The sequence below is a fragment of the Astatotilapia calliptera genome, chromosome 11 (assembly GCF_964374335.1).
Source record: "Astatotilapia calliptera chromosome 11, fAstCal68.1, whole genome shotgun sequence".
Taxonomy (NCBI): domain Eukaryota; kingdom Metazoa; phylum Chordata; class Actinopteri; order Cichliformes; family Cichlidae; genus Astatotilapia; species Astatotilapia calliptera.
The window spans coordinates 25,920,202-25,945,942 of NC_137432.1; the positions used below are offsets into that span (position 1 = coordinate 25,920,202).

General features: G+C 43.6%; 1 protein-coding gene across 1 annotated transcript in view; it reads left to right on the forward strand.

Moving 5' to 3' along the window:
* The window catches only part of erfl3 (Ets2 repressor factor like 3), a 62,393-nt gene extending 43,677 nt beyond the window's left edge, over positions 1-18,716 (forward strand). The window contains exons 2-5 of the mRNA XM_080308412.1: positions 2,864-3,098; positions 13,907-14,022; positions 14,181-15,328; positions 17,559-18,716. Of these exons, the coding sequence (XP_080164538.1) occupies positions 2,864-3,098; positions 13,907-14,022; positions 14,181-15,328; positions 17,559-18,227 (2,168 nt within the window). The 3' untranslated portion in view covers positions 18,228-18,716. The remainder of the gene's footprint in view (positions 1-2,863; positions 3,099-13,906; positions 14,023-14,180; positions 15,329-17,558) is intronic.
* Positions 18,717-25,741: the final 7,025 nt, after the last annotated feature.

The window sequence follows — 25,741 nt, forward strand, 5'->3', positions numbered from 1 at the left end:
TTTTGATTTGGCACACATTTTAATGCCAGATGTACTTCCTGACAAAGCCCACCCATTCATCTATGCCTGGTGACCAACACTAGGAGTACACTAGCTGGTGACCCCCTGAAACTAACTGGTTTTAGTTTTGAGGCTGCGTTTGTGCCTCCTCCCAGTCTCGAATTACTACACCATGGAGTAAGTCTTTTTTCAAAGTGCTAAAAAAAATGAAATACGTTTTTTTCATTTGCTCATTTCTCAGCTGTTTATCAGCTTGCCAAAGGAGGATGAAGCCAAACATGATTCTCAAACACGTTAATCGGGTATTAAGATCCATATACAGGAGCTTGTGTTGTTAAGATTGCATTTAAATAAATGCACAGTGCATGCAGGATGATTATGGCTGCTGGCACCACTGACCCCCGTGTCCCTTGTAAAATAATATCCATGTAATAAACCCTCATTAATGCCAGAAAGGTATTGATTTAACTCTAGGGTTAATAGTTTTATTAGGGCAATATCTATGGTAGTTACAGCATTCTTCCATCAGATAAATTATGAGAAACGCTTCTTAATTTAATCCACTGTGTCACACAGTAAACACACAGCAGCCTTTTCATGGCATTGCATGATGTTACATGCAGGTCCTTTTGCTCGGCTATTTTTTTCGGAGTAATCTGACACTTGTGCCGTTTGCAGAACACACAAAAAAAATCACACAGACTATATCGGCAGGATCGAAAGGCATTAAATGTCCCGCATAATGACACTTTAGCAGGGTGGATGCTATTTCTTCAGCGAGACAACCTCCTCACCGGAGCGTCTGTCAGAGCTCCGATGATAATTGTTGATAAAATAAAAGTTCAGTCCAGGATACGTGTGGCTAAATATTACAGTGCGATAGTCTGTTTTGCTCAGTCGTGTCACATTCTCTTGACCACCCAGGCGACAGAATGTTAGTGGGAGACTTGCACAAACATTTTCAAAAACACACACACGCGCACTGGCACAAAAACTCTTTCAAACTCGTACATTTGGGCGCACACATGCTCATGCAAACAGTCATATACCCACGCCCACAGTCTCATTCTGCCTGTCTCTTGCTCTGCATTTCCTTCGTGCCGAGGGTGGAGAGAGAGAGAGAGAGATGGAGGGATAGGCAGGGGAGATGACTGGCCATGTTGTTTTGCTACAGTCAGAGGAAAGAGTGACAGCATGAGAGGAAAGAGGTGGAGGAGAGGTGGAAAGGTTTTTCGTGTGCCTAACTGTTCCATGAAGCCCACTAACGCTGCAGCTTTCAGTGTTGTAGTTTCAGTGTGCGTGTGTGTTTCCTGTAAAGAGCCACTCTGGTGAAATTGTGACCTAATCACAGCAGAGGAATGTGTTTTATGCCAAAGCTTCAGACGGTACAGATTAAGACAATTAAAGTTACAGGGGGCATGCTGGGGTTGAGCAGGTCGAGGCATGCATGCACCGATTACTAATAAGAGCCAGTCAGGTAGTCAGTCATGTAGCAAGAAAATATGGATCAGAGTGCTGAAGAGGTTTAGGTTGCTTCTCTTCTCACATCCTTGCTTTTTATTTTCATCGCGCATGCATTAGTTCAGGGGTTGGCTGCAAAACATATGTGAGCCTTATAATGACTGTGACACAATGATGAACGTACATTAGACTATCAAGATTACTAATAGCCAATGGGTTTCACTTAAAGTGAAAAAGTTTAAAGGGAAAACTTCTGTTTGCACATTTAGGCAATATTAAGCTATTAATTCGGCTAAACTTAGCCTACTTTGATAACAAAAAATAAAGCTTTATTTTGAGTCTAGATGCAGATCAAACAAACCTGTAAGCCAGCAGCATTAAAACCTAGCCTGAAGCCGTACTGATAAATTCTCTATTTTCCTCAACAATTGGATTTGATAACTAGCCACAAACTAGCAGTTTATCTTCATCTGGTGCAAATGAAGTTGTGACTCACTTATGCAAACTTGTCATAGTCACAGGTAGGCACTAAAAATGGTGTCTTGTGAGGTTCTGGAGATATAGATCCATGACCTGTGTTAATACCTCTACTGTTATCAAAATTAGGTGCGCTTTGTGTCATCAGTACAGTCATCTAAACAGTTAAAGTGAATAAAATGTAACTGGTGTAAACGAATCTTATAGAAACATCTTAGACCTTTGTTAAAATTTCTTCTGGTGTGGTTAGAAAACATCTTTGAGATTTCAGAAATTTCCATTAGGTTGGTGTGAGGTGTTGATTATTAGAATAAGTCGCAAATGTAAAAATGTGTGTTTGTGCTTCATCTCGTCTGTTTTACTCTTTTCTTCTCTTGCTGGTGTTTCTGACTTTTCTGTCCACTTACGTATTTTTCACAGGTCTAATTTTTACTTCTCACAGGGTCTAACTGCCCAATAAAAGAGAAAGTATTTTTAGAAAAAAGCCCTGCAGTTTATCTTATTTTTTTCTTGCTGGAAATACAGGGAGGACTTGGAGAGTAGTGACGACAGTATGAATGAGAGCAGTGCACTCTGTACTAAGCTGCACTGTTGTATGTGATCTATACTTGGCCAGACACCTGTAATCTTCTTTTCCCTGTTAGCGCAGTCACCTGAAACTGCTCCTGACTCATAACTGTAATCATATCTTAGTCTTTTCTTTTGCCTTCCTTTAAACTAGTTTTCTATAGCGTGTATTTCCCTACAGAGACAAAAGGCGAGTCATCCGGGTGCACTTCAGTTCATCCAAAAAGATGTCTTTTTACTAGAATTTATGAATACGACCCGCGCTCTCTACATCACCATTCACTGTTCTTGGCAAGGCTCGAATGACCCCCCTCCACCCAACACTAATATCCCCACTCTCTTTATCTCTGTATTACAGGGTTCGCCTTCCCAGAATGGGCTTACAAGCCCGAGTCAAGCCCTGGTTCCAGACAGATCCAGCTGTGGCACTTCATCCTGGAGCTGCTCAGGAAAGAGGAGTATCATGATGTCATCGCCTGGCAGGGGGACTATGGCGAGTTTGTCATCAAGGATCCAGATGAAGTGGCTCGACTCTGGGGGGCCAGGAAGTGCAAACCCCAAATGAACTACGATAAACTGAGCAGGGCTCTGAGGTATGATGACTGAGAAATATACTGTTACCGTAAACAGTTATTTTCACATAAAGTTGCTAAAACAAAAGGACTGTCAAAACAAGAACCGTACAAATTATCTTTAGTATTCATTGACATATATTAACTAATTTTAGAAAGGCAGAATCTTTTCCTTCTTGCATCTGCAGTGGTGTGTCTGAGGCTTAAAGCACTGAGGGCTACACCTAGGCCCGTGCCAAACAGCTGTTCCAGCTTTGACAAACACAGTGTGCAGTGGAGAGCGCTACAGTAACCCCTCAGCAGCACTGGGTTTAACAACTTTGCTCCAGCCTATCATTCATTCGGGACACAGCCAGCCTGCTTGTAGGGTTAACTTTTCATTCTTGTCAGTTTATAATTTTCTCAATTTAATGTTTTGCTTTTAGTAATTTTAATATATTGAAAGAAAAGAAAAAACTAAAAAAGGAGAGGCATGAACTTGTCCAGGTTGCTCCAAGCAAAGAAGGAGAATTTCTGGCCACAGCTTGAACAGCATTTTTCTTAAAGTCTGGTTTATATTTTTATTTTAGTAAACTAAAATGCTTTTGGTTTTTATTTAGTGTGATGTAATGACCTCACAGCGGACACATTAGAATCCTCAGGGGAAATTTGGCATGTGCAGACTTTGTTTTTTTGAGGGTGTATTTGGTGACCTCATTGGCTTTAAATGCCACTGACCTGAGCAAATTTAACTATGAAGGAGTTTCCTGTGGTTGTTGATTATTAATTTCAGTTAACACCAGTGATCCTTTAATGTCAAGTACTGACTTTATCATCTGATTTGTACCTGTGGATTACTTCCAGTGTGGCTTTTTGTGAAGATTTGGGGTGTATTTGAAATTGCCCGTCGAATGATTGGTTGAGTTTATTATGAATAAACTTACTTATTATTTTTGAATTGTGTTTCCTACGTCTTAGGTTAATCAAGTTGGGCTTGTCGGTAAAGGAAATGGCATTAAGACCAAATAACCCTATAAAACAAATCAAATCTGAGCCACAGAGCAGCTGCTTTTCATTGTGTTTATTTGGCTTTTATAAATAGACTTTAGTTTACAGTATTGATGGATAGATGAAAAACCAATAGAAGTTACATGTTAACAACAACTTTCAGCATATTCAGAGCTGAATATTACAGGGATCACATACCCCAAGGGGCTCTTCTCAGCTGCTCGCTGTAAGCACTGTATCTCATTCACTGTGTCTTGTTGTGTACTGCCAAACAGAGCCAAGATTAAGCTAAGCACTTTAAAGAAAGCCACATAGGCCATTAAAGGAGGGAAATGCTTTGAATTGCTTAATTTAGGGCTGGGAAGGCTTATGCACGCTCATTTACACTGCTGAGATTAAGATAACTTCTACAGATGGTATCCTCTGGGGACAGAGGGAATTAACATGGACTTCTTATGTGCGCATACAAACATTCAGACTTGCAATCTGGATTTAGAAATCCTGAATTAGAGAGAAAAAAAGAACGTGGACGGGGATATTTCTGGTCAGGCTCTGTATTTATAGCACGTCCATCCTCTGCTGCTGTAACAGATTTGAAGCTCAAGCTCCACTAAGTGCTTATATATAGTGGGTCTTAGTGCCCTCTGATGGACCAGACTTAGAGCCTGATTATCAACAAGGTCCCCACACAGGAGTTCACTCCTGTTTGGGAAAGTTCACTCCTGTGTCCTCATCCAGCTTCCAGCAGCCAGGTCGTCTCCCTCTAAAGTGAGCTGGCTTATAGCGATAAGGACAGTCAACAAAACAACACGCACACAAACAAACATGCACCTTTGCGTTGTCACCTGATTTGACACCGGAGCTCCTTCAGTGCCCGAAATGAAGCCTCTCAAGACACATTAATAGTAATGTGGCAACAGGATTAGTGGCACTGAAGACTGATGAAGTTATAAAACAGGCATGTGTGCATGGTAACAGTCCCCATATGGAGTAAACTGTTGGAAAACAGGCCACCTCGCGTCCTTCATGTGGAGAAAACCTGGAGTCTGCTAATAATGGAGACCACAGTCGACATGTGGCAGTTAGCCTACACACACATGCACACACATTTAAAAGGCGGGCTTGTTTTGAAGTGTTCGTTTTATCACTTTGGACTGTGTAATTATTATTTTTACCTCAGTGATCTTGTTCTTTCCTGTCTGCCGTGCACATGGTGGAAATTCCCTTAATCAGGACCAATGTATTGTGTGCGGACTTGAGCATATGTGTGTTGGCTTTCCGTTGATGGGACGCAGCCTCGGCCCATGCGTCATCCTGGCCTCCCGCTCCCACGACCACTGTGAAATTCCCACTCCTGTTGAGAGGATTACACTCACACTGCGCGAGTGTGTGTTTATGTGCGTGGAAATGTGCGTGTAGACGTTAAAGAGGTTAGACTGTCCTGTTTTTTAATTTGATAATGAATCCGTTCTTTTGCACCGAATCAAACCAAAAGAGAAAAACAAATTCAGGCTGTCGCTCTTTTTTTAGATCTTCAGTCTCAACCGTTAAGATCAGTGCTGCCTGACATTTCAGGTGGAGTTAATGAATGAAAGAACGGGCGCAATCTATAATCCTCAGCTCCAATTTAATCATGAGAAATAAGTCAATAGGCTGGAGAAATAAAGATTTCCACTGATGAAAAGACCATGACTTAAACCTTCCTCCTAGTCCTTGCACCACTCTTTGCTGTCATGAAGTAACTTAGGGCAAATGAAGCCTTTTGCCAATCATTCATTGCAGAGTTTTTGTTTAATGAGTGCAATCACGCTAAGAGGTCCCAGCTCCTTGAAACCTCCAGGTCCCCTGCCTGCCAGTCAGCAGCCAGCATTAATGGTCAGAGGTCAGCGGTATTGCCATGCACAGCTGGTAAAGATTACCAACACGGCGCATGTGTGCATTCAGATGCACAAATGCACCATTGTGCAGACTCTCGGCCAAGCATGGATGCTGGAACACATGTTTTAAGCGCTTGCTTCATTGCCAACATTTATTTAATTGTGATGGGACACCACAGCTGAAAGGCTGCCACTGCAGAAGTGTGCATAAATAGAACAACAATTGTTTTATTGTAGGCTTAAAATTACATGAGAACATGCACTTAACATGGGGACCGAACTAGAAAACACGACTTCACATTTGTTATGAAGATTTATTTATAAATGTGTGGAAGTAAGCACTAACTGAGAGGGAGGGAACCAGTGGTTGGCGGATAGAGATTACTGATCTGTGGTTGACGCAATCTTAACTCAGTTGAGGTGGAAGTCCTAGGAATGGCCGAGCTAGGTGTAATTGTCGGAGCAGGGAGGATAATTAATCCAGAGTGGAGTAGTTAAGTGAGGTGGCGACTATGGAGAACACAGTTGGAGCAGGAGTGGTTCAGAGGCGGGGGCCAGGCATGCCAAAAACAGGAGCAGAGGAGAGCAGACAAAGTTAGAAAATTGTTCAAGTAGCAAAAACAAGTGCTGGAACAAAACAGTCGCTGAAACTGAAAGCTAGCAGTGCGGTGGAGTTGCAGCAGTCCGACTCCCTGAAACCACTCCTGTAATCAGACAAACGCACACAGTAGCGAGATAAAACACTTCTAACTAGAAGGATGAGGAAGCTGAGGCAGTGAGTCTGACACACAATACGCTGTTTTTGATTACTTTGGGGGCAATTAATCATATTTTATTTACAATGACAATTTTAACTACCATCAATTATTGAAACCAGACAACTGCTCTAAAGTGATTACTGTCCCACATGCAGCTTTGCAATAATGGTCTAAATTTGCCTTTCCTTTTGGCCTTCCATAAACGTCAATGTCCACATTTATTTAGTGTAATCAACTGATTAAAGTTCAAGGAAATCCACTTAGTATAAAAAGCAACATTCTTCTTTTTAAAAGTATAATAAAGCAACTATTTATGATTCTTATTTTTCAGTAATCCAGCAGAACTAGGCCAAGCTGCCACCATGTTTGTGTTTCTTGGCCTATCTTTTCCTGAAATACAGTAGTAATTAAAAAAAAAAAACAGCAGTAAAACAGGTTATGATTGGCGCTCACGAAGTGTAACCTGATGACCACATGTAAACAGCTGGCTGCAGGAAATATTGCTGCCTATGCACACCCTGTTACTCACTCAGCTGGCTGGGCCTGTTTGTAGGTCAGAAGGTCTTTAACTGTTGCACTGCTTTGTGTGGAAACTCCCAGGGCCAGAGAGAAAGTGCAGAGGGAGCACCCAGCGACAGTACCACTGTATCACTTAGTGTTCAACATATGTGCATTGTCATTCCATTGTCTCAATCTGCAGCATGTATGTGTTTAGCATACATGAGCACTGTGTGTATGCCTTTGTCCCCACTGAATGAGGCCTCTGTTTTCTATGAGGGTGGAAAGCACGCACACACCAGAGTGTGCTCGAATACATATATTGTACCGGCCGAGCATGTGACCGGCCTGATCGGACCCTGACACGATCTTCCTCTTCACACACCGACACACACCATGTATATTGATTGATTGATTGATTGATTGATTGAATCTTTATTTTGAACATGTTGAAAAAGTATAAAAAAAATAGAATTAAAAGAGACAAATGAACAAAGCAAACAAAAGGAAAACGAGCAACCACAACTCCAAATAACGTCCATGTTCAAAAAGGAGCAGGAAGAAGCATAAGCTTATTTAATCCCACCCCTTTTCCACTATCTAGTATCAATAGACTACAGAAATACCTCCTTGCAATTACATTATATGTTATGTGTAATTTTTTTTTTAAATATATACACATATATGTTTCTATCTATCCATACATACGTATATACACACATACGCACATGTACACATTTTCAATAACCCCATTAACACCTCAAGGATACACAACCTACAATTATATATATATATATATATATATATATATATATATATATATATATATATATATATATATATATATATATATATATTAAAATCACCACAGATAAACATAACTTTTTGATTTGTTTTAGAGAATATTTCCTCTATGAAGTCATTAAATACTTGAATACTAGAGCCAGGTGTTCTATATATACAGCTAATTATTACATTTTTTTCTTTTTCCTTATAAATTTCAATTGTTATACATTCTAGTAAATTATCAATTACAGTTGTCATACTTTCTACCACCTTGTAGTTTAGGTTTTTATCCACATACACAGCTACTCCCCCTCCACTCTTGTTCCTTCTATTTACAAAATTCACTTCATATCCCTCCAGTCCAAAGTCCATTCCTTTCTCCGCATTGATCCATGTTTCAGAAATGGCAATAATTCCAAATGGATTTGCCAACTCATTTAGATATTCCTTTATATTGTTGAAGTTGGCATACAGACTTCTGCCATGTATATGCTCATCGCACCACCACCCAACCAACGCAAACGCATTTAATTTCCTTTTTTTGAGTCAGTAAACACTTGTCAAATGTAGCTCCCACACAAAGGACTTTTTATCTCTGTAATTTGTACACACCTGAGTGTGAGCAGCTGGTGTGTGTGTATGTGTGCATATGTGTAGAGGAAGATCTAGCTGGGATGTGTGTGTGTGTGTTTGCGTGTAACAGCCAACGCTGACGAAAGAGGCAGAAAATAAACATGGGACGCATGGGGAGCATTGTAATCTCAACTTCCTGTCACAGTCAGCTCCTATTTACAGCCCAACAATGGCAAGGCACAGCCTGTGCAGACACACGTGCACGTGAGCGGGTGATTCATTTCATTTTTAGTGCTGACATTTGTGTGTGCATATGGAGAGATAGTGGAAAAGATTTTATACAGATATCATAATAATAATTTATGGAAAAAGTGGGAATAGTGGACAGGTCTTTAGCCCAACCTCAGTGTTTGAACTAAACGTGCAATACTTTATATTTAATCACAGATTACTGCCTTAACCTTTTAAGGCAATTCAACTTTTTGCATTTGCAATACGATGCATGTGGGTATTTGTACTCATCCAATACACGTGTTAATGAGTTTTTATGTAAGACAAATAAGATATCTTCTGAGTTTGGAGATGGTGGTGGTATCAATATACACCCAATCTCGAACTGGGGCTTCCGACTACATCTGGAATGCACTATTAGGCTAATTAGTGATTCTAACTTAACTGTAGGTGTGACTGATTGTCTCAGTCTATGATGCGACCTGGGCAGGGTGTGCCTGCTTCTTACCCAGTGACAGCTGGAATAGGCTCCAGCCTTGCTGCAAACCTGAATTTAAGCATTAAGGAAAATCAGTGCTTGGATAAATGATACAAAGAAAGTTCCACCCCTAACCTCTGGTCATGAGATTTTGTGAATGTCCAAAAGAATAAGCTCCTAAATACAAGAGGTCCCAACGAGATTCCTCCATAGGTTAGATATTTGGGTGCTTCTTTCTGGAGGTTTTCCAGGCAAACCAAACTGGGAAGAGACCCAGGACCCTTTAGAGAGATTCTACATCTCATCTGACCTGTGAACACCTCAGGTCCCCCCAAAAGGACCTGGAAAGGGTTGCTTTGTAAAAACATGGTTTCAAGTACGGGTTTCTGAAATTTCTCTGTCCGTTCATTGGTATTTAGTTGCTGCACTCCGGTGTGTGTTTCCATGCTTTGATCATAATGTTTTGGACCCCAGCACGTCTGTGTAATCGCAGCCATAATCCCTGGCCTAGAATCACTCGCAGTAACAAGTGAGTTGATAGAAAGCCTCCCCCTCTGTTTCCCCGAAGGCTTTGCCTAAATCCATGCTCGCACTGATTGTTCAATCTACTCTTTTGGTAGAACAGGGAATGGGATAAAGCTGTATCTCCTGGATGATACATGCTGGAGTGGGGGCACACATCCACCCCTGCGTTTGAGTATGTCTGAATGAGATGGCACAGGATACAATAGAAATGTGTGTGTGCATGCATGCATTTGTGCGTGTAAGGCAAGTGCGGTGGGCAGCTAAACACAGGCACTCAAAGAATCTCTTTCTTCTCTTTTGAAGTGAGTTCAAATGCTCTTCAAAGACTGTCTGCCTGTATGACGGCGCAGGGGGGTGGGCTTGGAGAAAGACCGGGTGACCATGTGCTCTAAACGCAGCTTCATTCAGAGCACATGGAAAGTTGTTCTATTTCCAACCCTGCATTTCAGCTTTATGTACCCTTGTAACATCAGAGACTTGAGAGGGAAAGTCAAACGATCCCCCATTTTAAATGTGTAGGAGGCAAAGATGGTAGTAAAAGTATAATTTCCAGGAAGAAAAAGACCTTTTGAATCCTTATGTAGAGGCAAACTTCTCGAGGATTTGACTGTTATGCCGAGTTTATTATGAGTATAATAAAGAACGTGGACAAAACAAAAATGTTCTCTAAGTCAGGATGTATTAATAAGAAGTCCAAAAATAATTTTAAAGAAATAAATGTGACATTTGATAGAGCTGCATCAAAACCACAGCTTGTGAGCTCAGGTGTAACAATGTTTGTGACATTTTTTATATTTAGGTCTAAGTCACATCGTAGCACAATGAATGAAGTCATACCTTTTTGTTAGTAGCACAAACACAGTGAAGAATAAAACCTTAGATTTCACATTTCAGCATCTTAAATGACTCAAAAAACTCATGACTGTGAAGTCCTCCTCCCTCTGGTGGTGTAATCACTTCTGCAGATGATGAATCTTGGATCGCAGCTCCTCCTGCGGCCTCGGCCACGTTTAACAGACCTGCAACAGTTAACAGCCCAGAACTCGTGCACTTAATTTCTAACTTTAACATCCACTCAATGGTTACGTTTAGGTACCAAAACTTAGTTGGTTAAAGTTAGAGTTATTTGGTTGGTTATACAGCCAATCTATGACATTTTTAGGCAAATTGGAGACGGTCGAGCAGAAGACCCATGATTATTTATGATGAAATGACCCAACTAGACTAAAGGCGTTCTCATCTGAAAGGCACTGTCAGTCATAAAAGCTGATGGTGAGTCCCAGGTATTTAAACTCTAATGAGGTTGTCACTTTGTAGGTGGTCCTGAGCGTCATTGACCCACCCTGCCATCATGTGAGTCATTAAGGTCACATGATTGTGACCTCAGTGACTGTGAGCCAGGGTTGAATTGCCTGGGAAGAGATTTTGAGACTGATCGTTGGTGTCCCATGCCACCACCTCTGTTCAGTAACAGTTTTGCCTAGATGTTTCTTACATACCTAGGTGAACATACAGCAGATAGCCTTCTTTGATAAACTGTCAAAAATATGCTTCAATAAGCCGAGGCTGCTGGGGGCTTCCCATGCTGATGAATGTTCTTCTTAACTCATCTCTTTTCACTGTGTTGATACACCACTCTGCATTTAATCATTAGTTATTATTAATCTCTGGCTCTTTTCCACATTGTGTCTTTTGTGCTGTCTTCCTCCCCTCACCCCATACTGAACATAGTTTATCTGACATTAGGAGGGGGAACCAAACACTTCACTTATTGTCATACTTATACGACCCTGGTCCTTTCCTTTTGTTTCTATTTGTTGCCATCCTCTCATAGATATCAGCATGATCCACCAGTCCTTCCCCAAAACCGCAGTGGCCTCCCTCACCTATCGTTCATCTGTCGTCTTCACTATCAATAAACGTTTTGTCATTCACATTCGAGGTTTTATGTCCTTGCTGCTGAGTGTATTTTAGATGCATGCGACTTTGTTTGTTTTCTCTGTATTTATATTGGACCCTATGTGGGCCGCAGCACATCGCATTGACTTTTTCTATCATCAGCTAATTCAATCACAAGCCTGTTGTGGTTTTAATTCTGCTTCACTTCCTGCCCGCCTGTCTCTGTCCGTCCGTCCCCCTCCTTCCCCCTCCTTCCCGGCCCTTGTGAGTGTCTCCCCTAGAGCAGAAATTACATGCTGCTTTGTGCCTGGCGTAAACAATGTTTTCAACAGTGCTGGCTTGTCTTGTCTCTTTTCTCCCTCTCCCTCTCTCTCTCTCTCCTCTCTCCCACTGCCTCAGGGGATGAGTGGAGAGGGCAGGATAAAGAGGGGGGAGGCGGATTGATGAGAGAAAGAGGGAGACAGGGGGTATCGGTAGGATAAAGGGAGAAGGAGGAGGGGAGAACAAGTGAAAAAGAGCAATAGTCTGTTCCCAGAGTAAAAAACGGTCCAACAAGTCTGAGTAATAAGCATAATAAGAGGGGGTGAAGGGCAACAGACACCGGCACACAGCGCCGTCTCGATAACTACCATTCAGTGTAATGATAGTCACTGGGCTCTGATTAACTCAACATTACCTACATACCCTGAAGCCCCTATCTTTGCCAGCACTCATCACTTATCATGTGCCATGGTGGAGGAAGAGAAAGCGGCTAGTCTAGCACTATAAAAGCAGGTAGGCATGCAGACAGGAGAAAAGGGCAGTGTGGTTAAACCCTGTGTTTAATCACCAGGGATAGTGGTGAGAAGGACAGGTGGTAGTTTTGGTGATCTGGCTTGTTTTCTTCGCCCCTCCCACCCTGACGGATCAACACATCAGGGTTTTTTTTTCCTTTCTCCTCCTCTTTCTTTCGCTCGGTTTCCCTCGGTGTGTGAGGGTTGTCAGCCAGGGATCTAGAGGTTACATAAAGTGAGTGTGGATCCGAGGAAGAAAGCAGAGAGATGTTACATAAAGAGCTGTAGCTGGACAAAGGTTAATAAAAATCGAGCCTTGCACTGTAGGCAGGAGCCATGGGAGAGAGAAAAAGCATGAAAAAAACTGAGAGAATGGCCATTACATAAACAGATAAAGATGGGCTGAATTATTGGTGGCTTTGCTTTGCTGTTATATAAAGAGACAGGTCCACCAGCAAAAATGAAAGATGAGAATGAGTTGTGTATGTGTATGTGTGTGTGTGTGTGAGAGAGAGACCACTCATCTGACCGCATCTGAACTTAAAAGATGCTTTTTTCATAATACCTGACCTTTTTTTGGTTGCTAGCAAAGACGGTTGAAGCAGCAGGATTATCTCAGCGGCAGAAACTGAAACGTAGCTGGACAGATGTTGACATTGTTTCCGAGTACAATAAAAGTCCAGACACACCAGCTCTCACCAAGCATTTTGGTGAAAGCTGTTTCTTCTATTTAGACGTGATAACAACTCGCAAAAAGTAACTTTATTCACTAGGGGTGGGGAGAAAATCCATCCATCTGGAGATCTGTTTTTTAGAGCGTAAGGTCAGGAGTTCAAGTTGCCCTCAGTGTAAACATGCTTCTTCTTGGTGCTCTTACTTTTCTCTTGACTAAGAACGTTTTGTTTGCTTCCTTTTTGTTCTAGTCTTTTTTCTTCTCTTTTCTTCAAATTTGTCATAAGAGGCAATAGATACTCCATTTTTAAAAACTTTACATTTTTGGCAATTATGTCATGGTTCGGGCTTTAAAGGGTTAAACACAAATGCTGCCCTGCATGCACACCTGTTAAATGCAGATTCAGAACAGCCCAGCGCTGCTTACGCTGGCTGCTGATCTTTTAATTATTTTCTTATCCTGACGCACAACTTCACAGTGCTGTTCCTCAGCTCAGTGTATCCTCATCCTTTTTGCTTCCCATCCCATCCTCCTCCTTTCTGTGTCTGCTTTGTGCAAATGTCATGCAACACTCTCTAATATCTGTCATGATGAGGGGGGGGGCGCATGAAAGACTCGCTTATTAAAGTGTGTGCTTGACTGTGCAAGCTCATCTGACATGGCCTTAAAGATCAGAAGCACAAAATAGTGTTTTAAACACGAGGAGCTTATTTTGGAATGAAATGTTTTGTATGCTGTGTTTGATTTTAGTTTTCTCCTTCTGTTTTACAGATATTACTACAACAAGAGGATCCTTCATAAGACCAAAGGGAAAAGGTTCACCTACAAGTTTAACTTCAACAAACTGGTTTTGGTCAACTACCCCTTCATTGATATGAGCTCCACTGGTAAGCCTCGTCTGTGTGTAAATATCTCCTAATCCCACAATAGGATGGCATGACTACATGGGATTATACAAGAGAGCACTGCAATTCATTTCTCTGTACTCTGCCCGTCTTTTCTACTCTTTTTCTTATCTTCTCTCTCTTGCCTTTTACATCTACAGGAAGTAGCGTTCCTCAGAGTGCCCCTCCTGTGCCCACCGGTGCAGGGACCCACTTCCGCTTCCCTCCTTCCACCCCATCTGAAGTCCTCTCCCCTAACGAGGACCTGCGCAGCCCCGGTGGCATGTTCAGCTCCGTGGCCCGACGAATGGCCCGTGGCTCTGTCAGCGACTGCAGCGACGGCACTTCAGCCAATTCTGAGATCGAGGAGGGTAACACGGGAGCAGGAGAGGAGAGGGGGGAGAGAGTTGTGAGTGGAGGAGGGCCAGGTGGTGGTGGAGGAGGCTACCGGAGCATCATCCACCCCCGTTTGGCTTCTCATGAAGCCCTGTTCCGCATGTACGGAGGGCCGGGTAACCCTGCAGGGCATCCAGGCTCCCGTGGCCCGGCAGCACACCGCATCCACCCAGAGCCCCTGTCCCCCTTCCCTGCTTCCCCCCTGCCAGGTCCAGGAGGAGCAAGCCTTCTAGCTCCACCTTTGTCTCCTGCACTCTCCATGACCCCCACATCTCACCTCCCCTACACTCCCTCGCCCACCCTATCACCCATGTTAGGCTCTCACTTCTCCTTTAACCCAGAGGACATGAAGCGCTACCTGCAGGCCCACACCCAGTCGGTGTACAACTATGGCCTCAGCCCCAGAGCTTTCCTCCAGTACCCCAACATCGTCATCCCCCAGCCCCACCGGCCCGACAAGGCCGGTCTGACTGCAGAGAGAGGAGCGGCCGAGAGGGCGGAGAGAGCCTCGACTGTGGGGGGAGGCGAGAGGGGAGGAGACCGGCACCACCATCCACCTCTGGGTCACCCAACCCACCACCACCCGCATCCTCACTCTGCTCACCCTCACCCACATTCCCACCCCATGCATCATTCACTTCACCTTGGTGAGGAGCCGCCGCACATGTCCCCCTTCAAGTTCAAGCTGCAGCCGCCTCCACTGGGCAGGAAGCAGAGGGAGGGGCAGAGCCAGAGTAAAGCCAGGCAGAGCTCACTGTCGTCGGGTTCAGGATCCGGGTCCATGTCCTCCACCTCTGGCCTGGGCTCCTCGCTGTCATTCGGCAGTGACTTGAGCTCTGCCAGTGGCTCCGGGCTCATCTCCGCCTCCTCGTCAACACAATCTCTAAACAGCGCAGGACTTCCCAAGATAAAGGTACCCAGACCCAAACATCGCTCACATTCCCACAGTTCCCAGTGATTTAGACTTTGTTTGTGGCTACGTGTGTTTCAGAGAGAGCATGGGCTGGTATTTTGTTTCTGATTGAGATAACTTTATTAAACCCAAACACAAGCATTTCGTTTGCAGCTTACCCACACGACTCACAGTCCTTACACACTAATCACAGTTGCTTTTTAAGGAACAGAATGATAAATAATGAGGTTAAAGTAGAGCTGGGCGATAGAACGATAACGATATGTATCGCGATATAACTTTTACTCGATAGAGAAATTAAGCTATCGTGATAGACTTCGCCGCTCTTGTCCTCTTAAAATAAAAATTTTTTTTAAAAAAAGGTCAGCCAATCCAAACTAAGTAGCGCAGAGCCGAACCAATCACAGCCGCAGCGTCACGTCGCGTGACTTGTTACGTACAGCACAAGTGCCAAGCCGCACGTGTGTTTGTTTGGGAAGCAGGCAGTGGGTAATGGAGCCAGCCCGTAATGGAGGAAATGAGTGTGCCGACTAGAAAAATCAACCGAGCGTGACCGAAGAGAAAACAGATGATGGTTCCAATGCCGGAGAGATTGTCGAACGGAAGAGCCATAGAAGTTCCGTAGTGTGAAGGTATTTCGGCTATTTCAAGTCTGACAAAAAACAGAGTAGCGTGCACTGTAAATTGCACGCTACTCGGCACGAAAGCAAGTCTGGAAATACAATAAACTGGTGCATGCGTCACACTGCGCCACGTTATTGTTTCGGTGAAATGAATTTCTACAATACTGTTACTGTTAATTCTACTCTCTGCAGTGTTTAAATGCTTACATATACACACAGTTACTGTCCGTCCACACATACGACTCGGTTCTGCTTCTATGCCCCAGCTTTGTTTACTTTTTCCCACCGAGGCTTCTAGACTTCTGATTGGCCAACATTTCTGCACGGTTAGGAATCTAGCGCCACCTGCTGCTTTGGCATGTTCATAGCAGCGTTTTCCTTCATTTCTGCCTTTATGTGTGGACGGGATTATTTTTTAAAACGAAAACAGAAAATCTCCGTTTTCAAAAACACCCGTGTACGTGTGGACGTAGCCTCAGTCTCTGACTGGAAGCGCTAATTCGTCATTCGGCTTTTGTCAGACTAAAGTAACTGTTAAAACTGTTTGAAAAGCTCAGCTATACAACAAGGAGAGATTGAGAATTTCCTTTTAGTTCTCAGTTTATTTGATATTGACAAAAGTTAGTCAGTTTTGTCTGTTCTTCTGTAAAACAAACTAAGATTTATTTTTAGAATTAATATTTTGTTTCTAAGTGGAACTGACAATTGAGTCTGTTTCGTTTGTTCTATTTTGAAACTTAAACGCTTTAGCGGCTGCCTTTTGTGTAGTTTGCAATATTTGCCTTTATTTATCTGAAAAAGTCTCATGTTCCTTAAGTACATCTACCCTGTTTATTATGGGAAATAAATATTTAAATAAAAACAAGCTGCTGATTATTTCACATTTTACTTGTGAGCAACGGCACATTTAAATCTTACAAATATAGTTATTTGGCTTATATCGTGATAGATATCGTTATCGCCTGAAATGAAAAAAACATATCGTGATATGAAAAAATCTCATATCGCCCAGCTCTAGGTTAAAGGAAAGAAAAATAAATAGATTACAAGGATGTGTCCAAAAATGAACAGTCATCGAAAAATGAATATAAATGACCCCGTCAGAGTTAAAGTCATCTAATAGCCTGAGGGAATTCAGGATTTTAAGTACCTGAGAGAAACTTCCTGAACTCAAACTCCTCTGTCTTGTATCTGGCGATGGTAGTCCTTGTTATGCTTTGCTTGGTGAGCTCAGCATACCTATTTCTGCAGCTTCTGGTTAGAGTGTCCCTCGAGTACGCAGATCACCAGAGCAGGATTGCTGCTGCTGGCTTTACAGTTCAGGGCGAAGTCTCAGTCAGTCTGCATGACTGTAGTTGTGTCAGTCTGGCCAGTTGCAGCTCACAAACTAAACGTGCATGTAATCAAGCTCTATGAAGGATATAAAAAACAATAAATATGAAAGTGAGTCACTCTATATACTCTGTCAGCTCTCCCAACTAAAGTCAGGTTGGGATTTAAGCATTAGTAAATTTATGTATTTATTTGTGATTTATATATTTAATTACCAACAGCAATCCTTTTTTAAGTTACATTTTTGATCAACTTCCTTGTCCCTCTGTTTGAAGGTTGAGCCCATCTCTGACATAGACTCCGAGGAAGAGGTGGAGGTGACTGACATTAGCGATGAAGACCCAGATGAAAGAGATGAAGAGTTTGAGCTCTTCGCCCCTCGCCACCCGAGAGCATCCGACCACCACCACCTTCCTAATGGCTCAGCCCGGGCCCAGCAACAACCCCACACCGACGAGGACTTAGAAGAAGATGTGTTCAAAGCCCCCGCTCCTCCTCCACCCGGCCTGATGCCTTTCTTCACCTCGCAGCACACGCACTCCGGCGTACATCGCATGCTGCCCGTCATCAAGAGCGAACCCGCCGAGCCCGGGGAGAGCAGCACACCCCCATCTCAGCCACCCGCGGCGGGGGCTCCCCAGACGAAGTGCATTCCTCTCAAGCTGCGCTTCAAGAGGCGCTGGAGCGAGGACCAGCGCATGGAGGCCTCGCAGGAGGAGTCAGATGATAAAAAAGTACGACCGGAGGAAGAGAGGGAGCGAGAGAGGCAAAGTAACGGACAGATGGAGATGGAGGAGGATGGGACGGGCAGCGGAGGCGGGGACAGTCCTCCTATGCTGGCGTATGAAGGCTCTTTAGCAGCACCCCTGGCCTTGCACAGGAGGGTGACTGCCGAGCTGCACCGCGCCACTGCACAGCTGTCTCTGGAGAATAAAGACTGCTGATGAGAGCCTCAGTCCAAACACTACTGCTCCAGCAGGGCAGGAGGTGGTGCAGGAGTATGTAAATGGTTCCTCTGTAATTCCCTCTCCTCACACTGACAAACTAGAATCAAGAAACCTCCACTGACCCGAGAGCACACGTCAACATACACATGAAAGTAACGCCCCAAAGACAGCCCGACACCTTCTCATCTCAGGGTGCCAAATATGGCCATTTTGTCAGCCGCTGGTGTCACAGACGGATGCGCGTGAGGTCTCTTTTGGTGTCCGTGATGCAATGTTTATGTTTATTCTTAGTCATTGTATAACACCAAGACAGTGTAAACCAGGGGTAGGGGAACGCCAGGCCTCAAGGGTCGGTGTCCTGCAGGTTTTAGATGTGTCCTTGATCCAACACAGCTGACTTAAATGGCTAAATTACCTCCTCAACATGTCTTGAAGTTCTCCAGCCGCCTGGTAATGAACTAATCATTTGACTCAGGTGTGTTGACCCAGGGTGATATCTAAAACCTGTAGGACACTGACCCAAGAGGCCTGGAGTTCTCTACCCCTGGTGTAAACAGTGCATACAGAGTTCCTGGTAGTGACTGAACGGGTTTAGACAGCCTGCGTCTCAGAAAAAGATGCACTGCCCTCCAAAAACAAGAAAAATAAAAACCAAATCATTCACATTTGCAACCCTCAAAAATATCTTTGAACACCATTTGTTTGAAAACTAAAAGCAGAAAACAAATTTTTTTATTCGTGTCAGCATTATTCCAACAACAGCGACGCATCTTTACTGCTGCAGTGAGAATAGAAATACCGCTTAAATCGTGTTTGCTCTCTTGCTTTGAAAATCACCTTTGTACACAGTCTTGAAATGACTTTGAGTTTGGTTTTTTTTGGTTTTTTCTGCCGGCGAAAGCGAGCCTGGTGGTGGGGGAAAGTACAAGATACTCTGCGTGCTGACCCGTTTGGTTGCTCTGTGTTTCATTTTTACTCGCGGTTGAGGTTTAGGCACCAAGAGTACTTGCAGAAAAGGGTTAGGCACCAATACCAAACGACACTTCACGCATATCTCTGCAATGCAAGCAGCTTTAATTGTGGGGAGACAGAGAAAAAAAGGCCACTATTTGACGCCCTGGACTGCCCAACTCTTGCCTCTTTTTGTGTCAGACCTAAAGCCAGACCATTTATCTGGATCAGGGCTCTTCTGGGACGCAGCCGTGTGCAGGAGGGACTCACTCAGACGCCACACCAGGCACAGCGATGGTATGACTGACCTGGAATCATCAAGTTCACCTCCTAACAGATGCCCTGCCCCTGTAGCACAACCCCCCCCCCCTCCCCATCAGTAGGATCAGCAGCCAGTCAGCACCTTCCTCAGGGGACACACACATATGCACACACGCACACTCCCCAATGACGATCCAGGATGATGATGATGATGATGTGCACACCCACGCCACTTTTTCCTACAAACTGACGGGACTTTAAGTGCCTGTATCTAAAACCATGGGGGGGAAGAGTGTGAGGGGAGGAGGGAGGGCTACTCAGAGTGATCACTCTGTGAACATGTTTGTTGGATCAAAAGGAAAAAGTCTCTAAAACTGATACAGGTGGGAGGGGGTGGGGGCGGTGGGGTGCTGGGTGTTGTCTGACTGACTCTTAAAACTGGCCCACTCCACTCAGGGAAGCCTATTGCTGTACGTTTATTGGATTCACGCACACAAACACACACACACACAAAAAAAAGCAACAAAAAAAAAGAAAGGCCAACAGTGAATGGGACTCAGTGACTACGGACACCAAAATCTGTTCACTGCCACGCACACACAAACTTTTTTTGACTCTTCTCTGAGAGCTTCTGACTTTCACATAACCTTCTGTCTCTCTGCTGTCCTGCCCTTCTTTCTCTTGTGGACCACCTGTGGAAATATCACAACTCTGCTCACAGACACAAGTTCAGCCCAGGGAGATGTGAGGAGGGGAAAATGATGAAGAAGACTGCAGAAGAGGAGGAGGAGGAAGAAGGGTTTTTGCAGGGGTTCCAGCAAGCTGTTAACCAGCCTTCTTACCTCACCTAACATGGCTTGTACACTGAAAATTATTTCCCTCAGCAGCACAGAAACTTAGTTCACCAGCTAGAGCTCGTCTAACAATCATAGATAGTGTTAAACTAAACCAGCAAACACACACATTCGCACAGCACTGCCTTCAGCATGCTCCCTCTCCCTCGGACCAAACCTCCGGCTCTCTGTAGCGCATCACCCTCTTAGGTCCTGATGGCGTGTGAGGCTGGCGGGCCTGTTAGCTACGAGTGTGAGAGCTCGAGAGAGCAGGGAGCATCTCTCACACACACACACACACACACACACACACACACACACACTCACACACACACACACACACTCTGCCTCTCTATGCCTTGTTTTTATAGCATGTACAAAAGTGCAAACTGAACTCTAACAAACATACATACAGATTATATCTTTATATATTCTAAAGGAAATTATTAAACAAAAGTAAACTTTTAAAAAGCGTTTTGATGACGTGATTGATTCAGGATTTTTTTTTTCTGTGACATGGTATCATGGAGGGCAGACTGAAGATGCAGAGGGGGCGTGGGTCAGGGTTTTTTTTTTGTTTGTTTGTTTTTCTTGTACATTTGTTTCATAGATAAACAAGCCAGAGGAAAAACAGCGCAGGCCAGTCTATCACAAGAACACGAACGGCGAGAAAAAAGAAAAAAACCCATCAGGACTCGAGCAGACTGCTAATGAGTCAGATGTGTGGTTCACTCTGCTGTTCACTTTGTTTCTCGTAGCTTGCCCTTTCAGCTCGCAGCGTTCTGCTCTTTCCTGTCTGCAGTCCAGCTCGCCTCAGCAGGGTTCTCCCTGGTTTCAGCTCCCAGCCCCCCTCTGGCCCTGGGCCACCTCTGCAGGCCGCCTGGGAGTGTGTGAGGGTGTGTGAGCGGGTTATTCGTGGAGTAGTAATCCCGTCTCTTCTCTTAGATCAGTTAGGGCAATGCTCCAAAGTTCACAGCAGCTCGGGGATGGGGTTAATCAGTTGGACACCCTCTCCTCAAACTATGCATATTCTCACAGACACACACACATGAAACACATATATTTGTGACATGTTTCAGCATCCAGCCAGGCGTCCAATCGGGGGGTGGGGGTCTGTCTCCTGCCTGGCCAGCAACAAGACGGATCTATAGCGGTGAGCTGTGAGATAGATGGCCTGCAGGCGGTCTGTGTAGCCGGGCTGATCGAATTTCCTCCTCAGACCCCCGTGGTCTGGACGGGAGCATGTCACAGCCCGCACACACACTCACACACACACCCGCCAGGCCCTGTGTCTGTATCTGAACTGACAGCTGCCTTACTTCTACTACTTCTCATATCTCAGCAACAGAAAGACATCCGTCTCTCTTTCTTCTCTGCTCTCTCTCTCTTTCATTCGCGCTTCTCGCTGTTCATTTTTTTCCTCGCTCTGCTTCAGGCGCCGTCAGACTTCCTGCTAACGGCAGCGCGATCTGACTGTCGCGATATATAGCGGGGGCAAAGCGATTGATCGGAGTCTGGGTGAGACGCAGACTCTCCCTCATCCTGTTTCAGGTCTGCAGACAAACAGCACAAAGATTGCATTTCTCTATTTAGAAGAAGGAGAAAAGGTTTCTCGGTTTATTTTTCTGATGTTGTGATTGTTCTCATTGGGTTATTTACCTCTCCAGCTGGCATTATGATGATGATGATTAATATTATTATTGTTATTATTCCATGGCTCTGTTAGCTGTTGCTTTTTATGTTGTGTACATCACTTTGGATGATGTTGATCGACCCCAAACTCCATTCCCTGTTTTCAAACCTTCTAGCCTCCAACACCCCCCCCCCCCCCCCTTTGCTGTCTTTAGTTTTTGCAGATGTAATATAACTAAAATGTCTAATATTTGATGCTGACAGAGAAATAACATCGGGTTTTGAGAGGGAGGGACAGTGGAGGATTATTTGGGGGGGGGGATTTTATCCTTTTTTTTTGTCTTGTAATTTTAATTTTATAATGTTACTTTTTCTCTCTCTTGCTTGTATATTTTTTATCTTTTTTTTTTTGAGGGGGGATGTTGTATCATTTTAAAAGACATGTATTGTTTTACCATGTAAAGGTCTATCTTTCAGTCTTTCACCCCCCCCCCCCCCAAGCAATTACCTAACACTCAGATGGAGACGAGAGTTAATACCATGATGTAACATTGAATTTTTCCACTTCTTTCGTGTTTTTATGTTATTTTTTTCCCCAAACTTGTAATTAAGCTGTAATCAGGGTTAATTAAAACTGGTTAAAACCCAATATCAAACTCAAAGTGTTTGTTTATGTTTCTTCTTCTTCGTTCATTTTTATTAACGCCACATAATCCCCACAGTGGAGTTTTATTACCTGGTTATTTGTAAACAAAGAGATTAACCCGTCACTTTTTGTCTCATCCATAGTGAGCCACCAGTCATAAAGAAGGGATTTTTGTATTTCAGGATTACAGTTAATTATAATAAATGCAAAGTGTTTCTAAAACAGTAAAGACGCTGTTCTTTGGCCGTCAGGGGACCGAGATATTACCAAAAAGTATTCACTCGTCTGCCCTCACATGCATATGAACTTGACTGACATCCCATTCCTAATCCATATTGTTTAATTTGATGTCGACCCAACCTTTACAGCTAAAAGAGCTTCAGCTTTCCTGGAAAGGCTTTCCACAAAGTTTAGGTGCATTCTTCCAGAAGCACATTTGTGATGTCAGACACTGAGACGTGAAGTTCTGGCTCGCAGTCTGCGCTCTAATTCATCATGAAGGTGATCTGTCAGGCTGACGTCGGGACTTTGTGGAGGCCAGTCAAGTTCTTCCACACCAAATTTGCACATCCATGTCTTTATGAACCTTGCTTGGAACAGGAAGGGGCCAAGCTGTTCCCATAAAGTTGGGAACATGAAATTGTCCAAAATGTCTTGGTATACTGAAGCATTAAGAGTTTCCTTCACTGACACTAATGAGCCGAGCCTAACTCCTAAAAAACAACCCCACACCGTGATCCCTCCTCCGCCAAACCCTACACTTATAACAATGCAGTGCCGTTCCCCTGGCAACCATCCATCAGATTGCCAGATGGACAAGGGTGATTTGCCCCTCCAGAGAACATGTCTCCACTCCTCTAGAGTCGGGTGGCAGCGTGCTTTACACCACTGCATGTGACACTTTGCATTGCGTTTGGTGATCTGAGGCTTGGATGCACCTGCTCGCCATGGAAACCTATTCCATGAAGCTGTCTCCACACTGTTCTTGAGCTAATCTGACAGTCACCTGAGGTTTTGAGCTCTGTAGCGATTGACTCTGCAGAAAGTCGGTGACCTCTGAGAACTATCAGCCTCAGCATCCGCTGATCCCACTGTGCTTTTACATGGCCTAACACTTTGTGGCAGACCAAGTAAAAAATAATTGGATGGCTGCATTTCAATCATGTCTAGATGGTTTAATTCTAAATCCACTGCGGTGGTGTCCAAATCCTTACGGAGCTAACTGTACATTCACACAAATTTCATACATGGGGTAAATTCACTCTCACATTCTTCTTTTAAAACAATGAATCTTCTTCATTGAATTTAACAGTTATAGAGGAAAAGTCCATCTTTGCCTTGACCTGGTCTCTGTTAGCTAAGTGGATGTAACAAACACACACACACGGCCGCTGTGCTGCAGAAGCTTCTCAGGTTAAACATTTAGCCGTCATTATGGAAGCACTTTGTCTGCGTGCTGCTGCCCATTCACCCACATAATGCTCTCATCAGGATCACCCGGGTACCTTTAACCATGACGTCAGCAGCTGCCTGGTCTTAAGCACACTTACGGGCAATTTTGTCTGTGGGGAGGAGGAAGACGAGGATAAGCTGTGGAAGTGATGGTGAGGAGTTGCTGCCCTTAAATGGCCTTCTTAGATTTTTAATGAGGTGGGCAATCAACAGCCCAAACACTTCCTAAACTTTAGTTTAAAAAAGCAAAAGAGAGTATAAAAGCCGTAAATTAGGTTACAGAACATGATTTTGTTGCACATTGGATGTTGTGGGTCAAAGCCTGAAGCTCGTTCCTGAAATCCACATTTAAATCTCTGCTGCAGACTATTTTGAAAGTCATTTTTATCTTTGGCATATTGTTTTTTTCATTAGGTGATCATGTGTTTTTCCTGATGAAAACCCAAACAACTCAGTTTTAACCTTAAATCTTTGTATTTCTTTGAAAGAATAAAATCCATGGGGAAGTTAAGAAGTGCCTTTATCCCCCAATAATCTCTCTAAATCTGGATCAGCACCTCTTCGATGTCAGCAGGGGGACGTTTATTTGAAGGCGTCCAACTTTTTTTGTATTTTGCAGCAAAGGAACTGAATGAACAGCTGAAAATGCAGCTTTTATTAAACCTAAAGGAGGTTAAAACCTTATTTTAATCTAATGTTATGAGTAATTATTGTGTCATGATCCCAGGTTTTTGTTGAGTTTTGGGTGTTTCTGGTGACCTGAGTGTTTCTTCGTCTGTCATTGTGTCACTCCAGGAATTTGATTCTATTCATCTGGACTTAAAGCTTTCATTGGACGAAATGTTTTGTCACTCAAACCAAGTTACTTCTTTAGTCTCTACTCCAACGTCCAGATCAACAGAATCAACTTTGTGGGATTTCCTCACCTGGATAAATGAGGATCCATTAAGACATAAATGTCTCCTGTTCACTTTTAAAAGCCAGCCTCTCATTTTTCTCCAGTGTGGCCGTCCTCACCTATTGATCACTGATTTCTCCCTCCTGTGTCTCATTGTTCAAACCTCATGCATTTCTCAAATCGTCTGGTTGCGCTTCCTTATTTTCCCACCTGTTCTCCCAGCTCTCCTCCTTCTTTTTTTCCTTCTCCATGCTTCAGTCGAGTTAATGGACTTTACTTTTAATTCCCCTGTTGGATTATAAGATTCTCCTGACAGTTTAGTCTTGTGCGTTCTTTGTTCAAATTTATTTTAGTCAATAAAGCTCCTTTTTGTACTAAGAAGTGCAACATCCGGAAACTTGTAGCATGTTGGGAGATATCCAGGACCGCAGTGGCTGTGATGCGATCCCCTCACAGCACAGATTGCAATATAGAGCTGAATGAACTGAAAAGAAGGAATTACAGAAACTCAACAACATTTTTATTTTTTGTTTTAGTAGGACTAAAACCTCAGAGACCTTCTGTTCCTTTGACTCTTATGGTGAAGATGCAGCCTACAGAGCAACGCGAGCCCTGAGAGTGAACAGAAACCTCTCGTTCTGCTGTGTGAGGGCTCTTATTAGAGCTGCTGCTGTTGTTGCACCAGTATCTTAAAAACTGTTTACACCTGTTGAATCGTGGGACTCTATAATTAAGTTCAATAAGGAAGATCAGTTCTCTTATACTCCTCTGCATGGGCTATTCTTGCCGCTCTATTTTCTTCATCACATCTGTTTTCCCACGCCGTCAGTCACGGCTC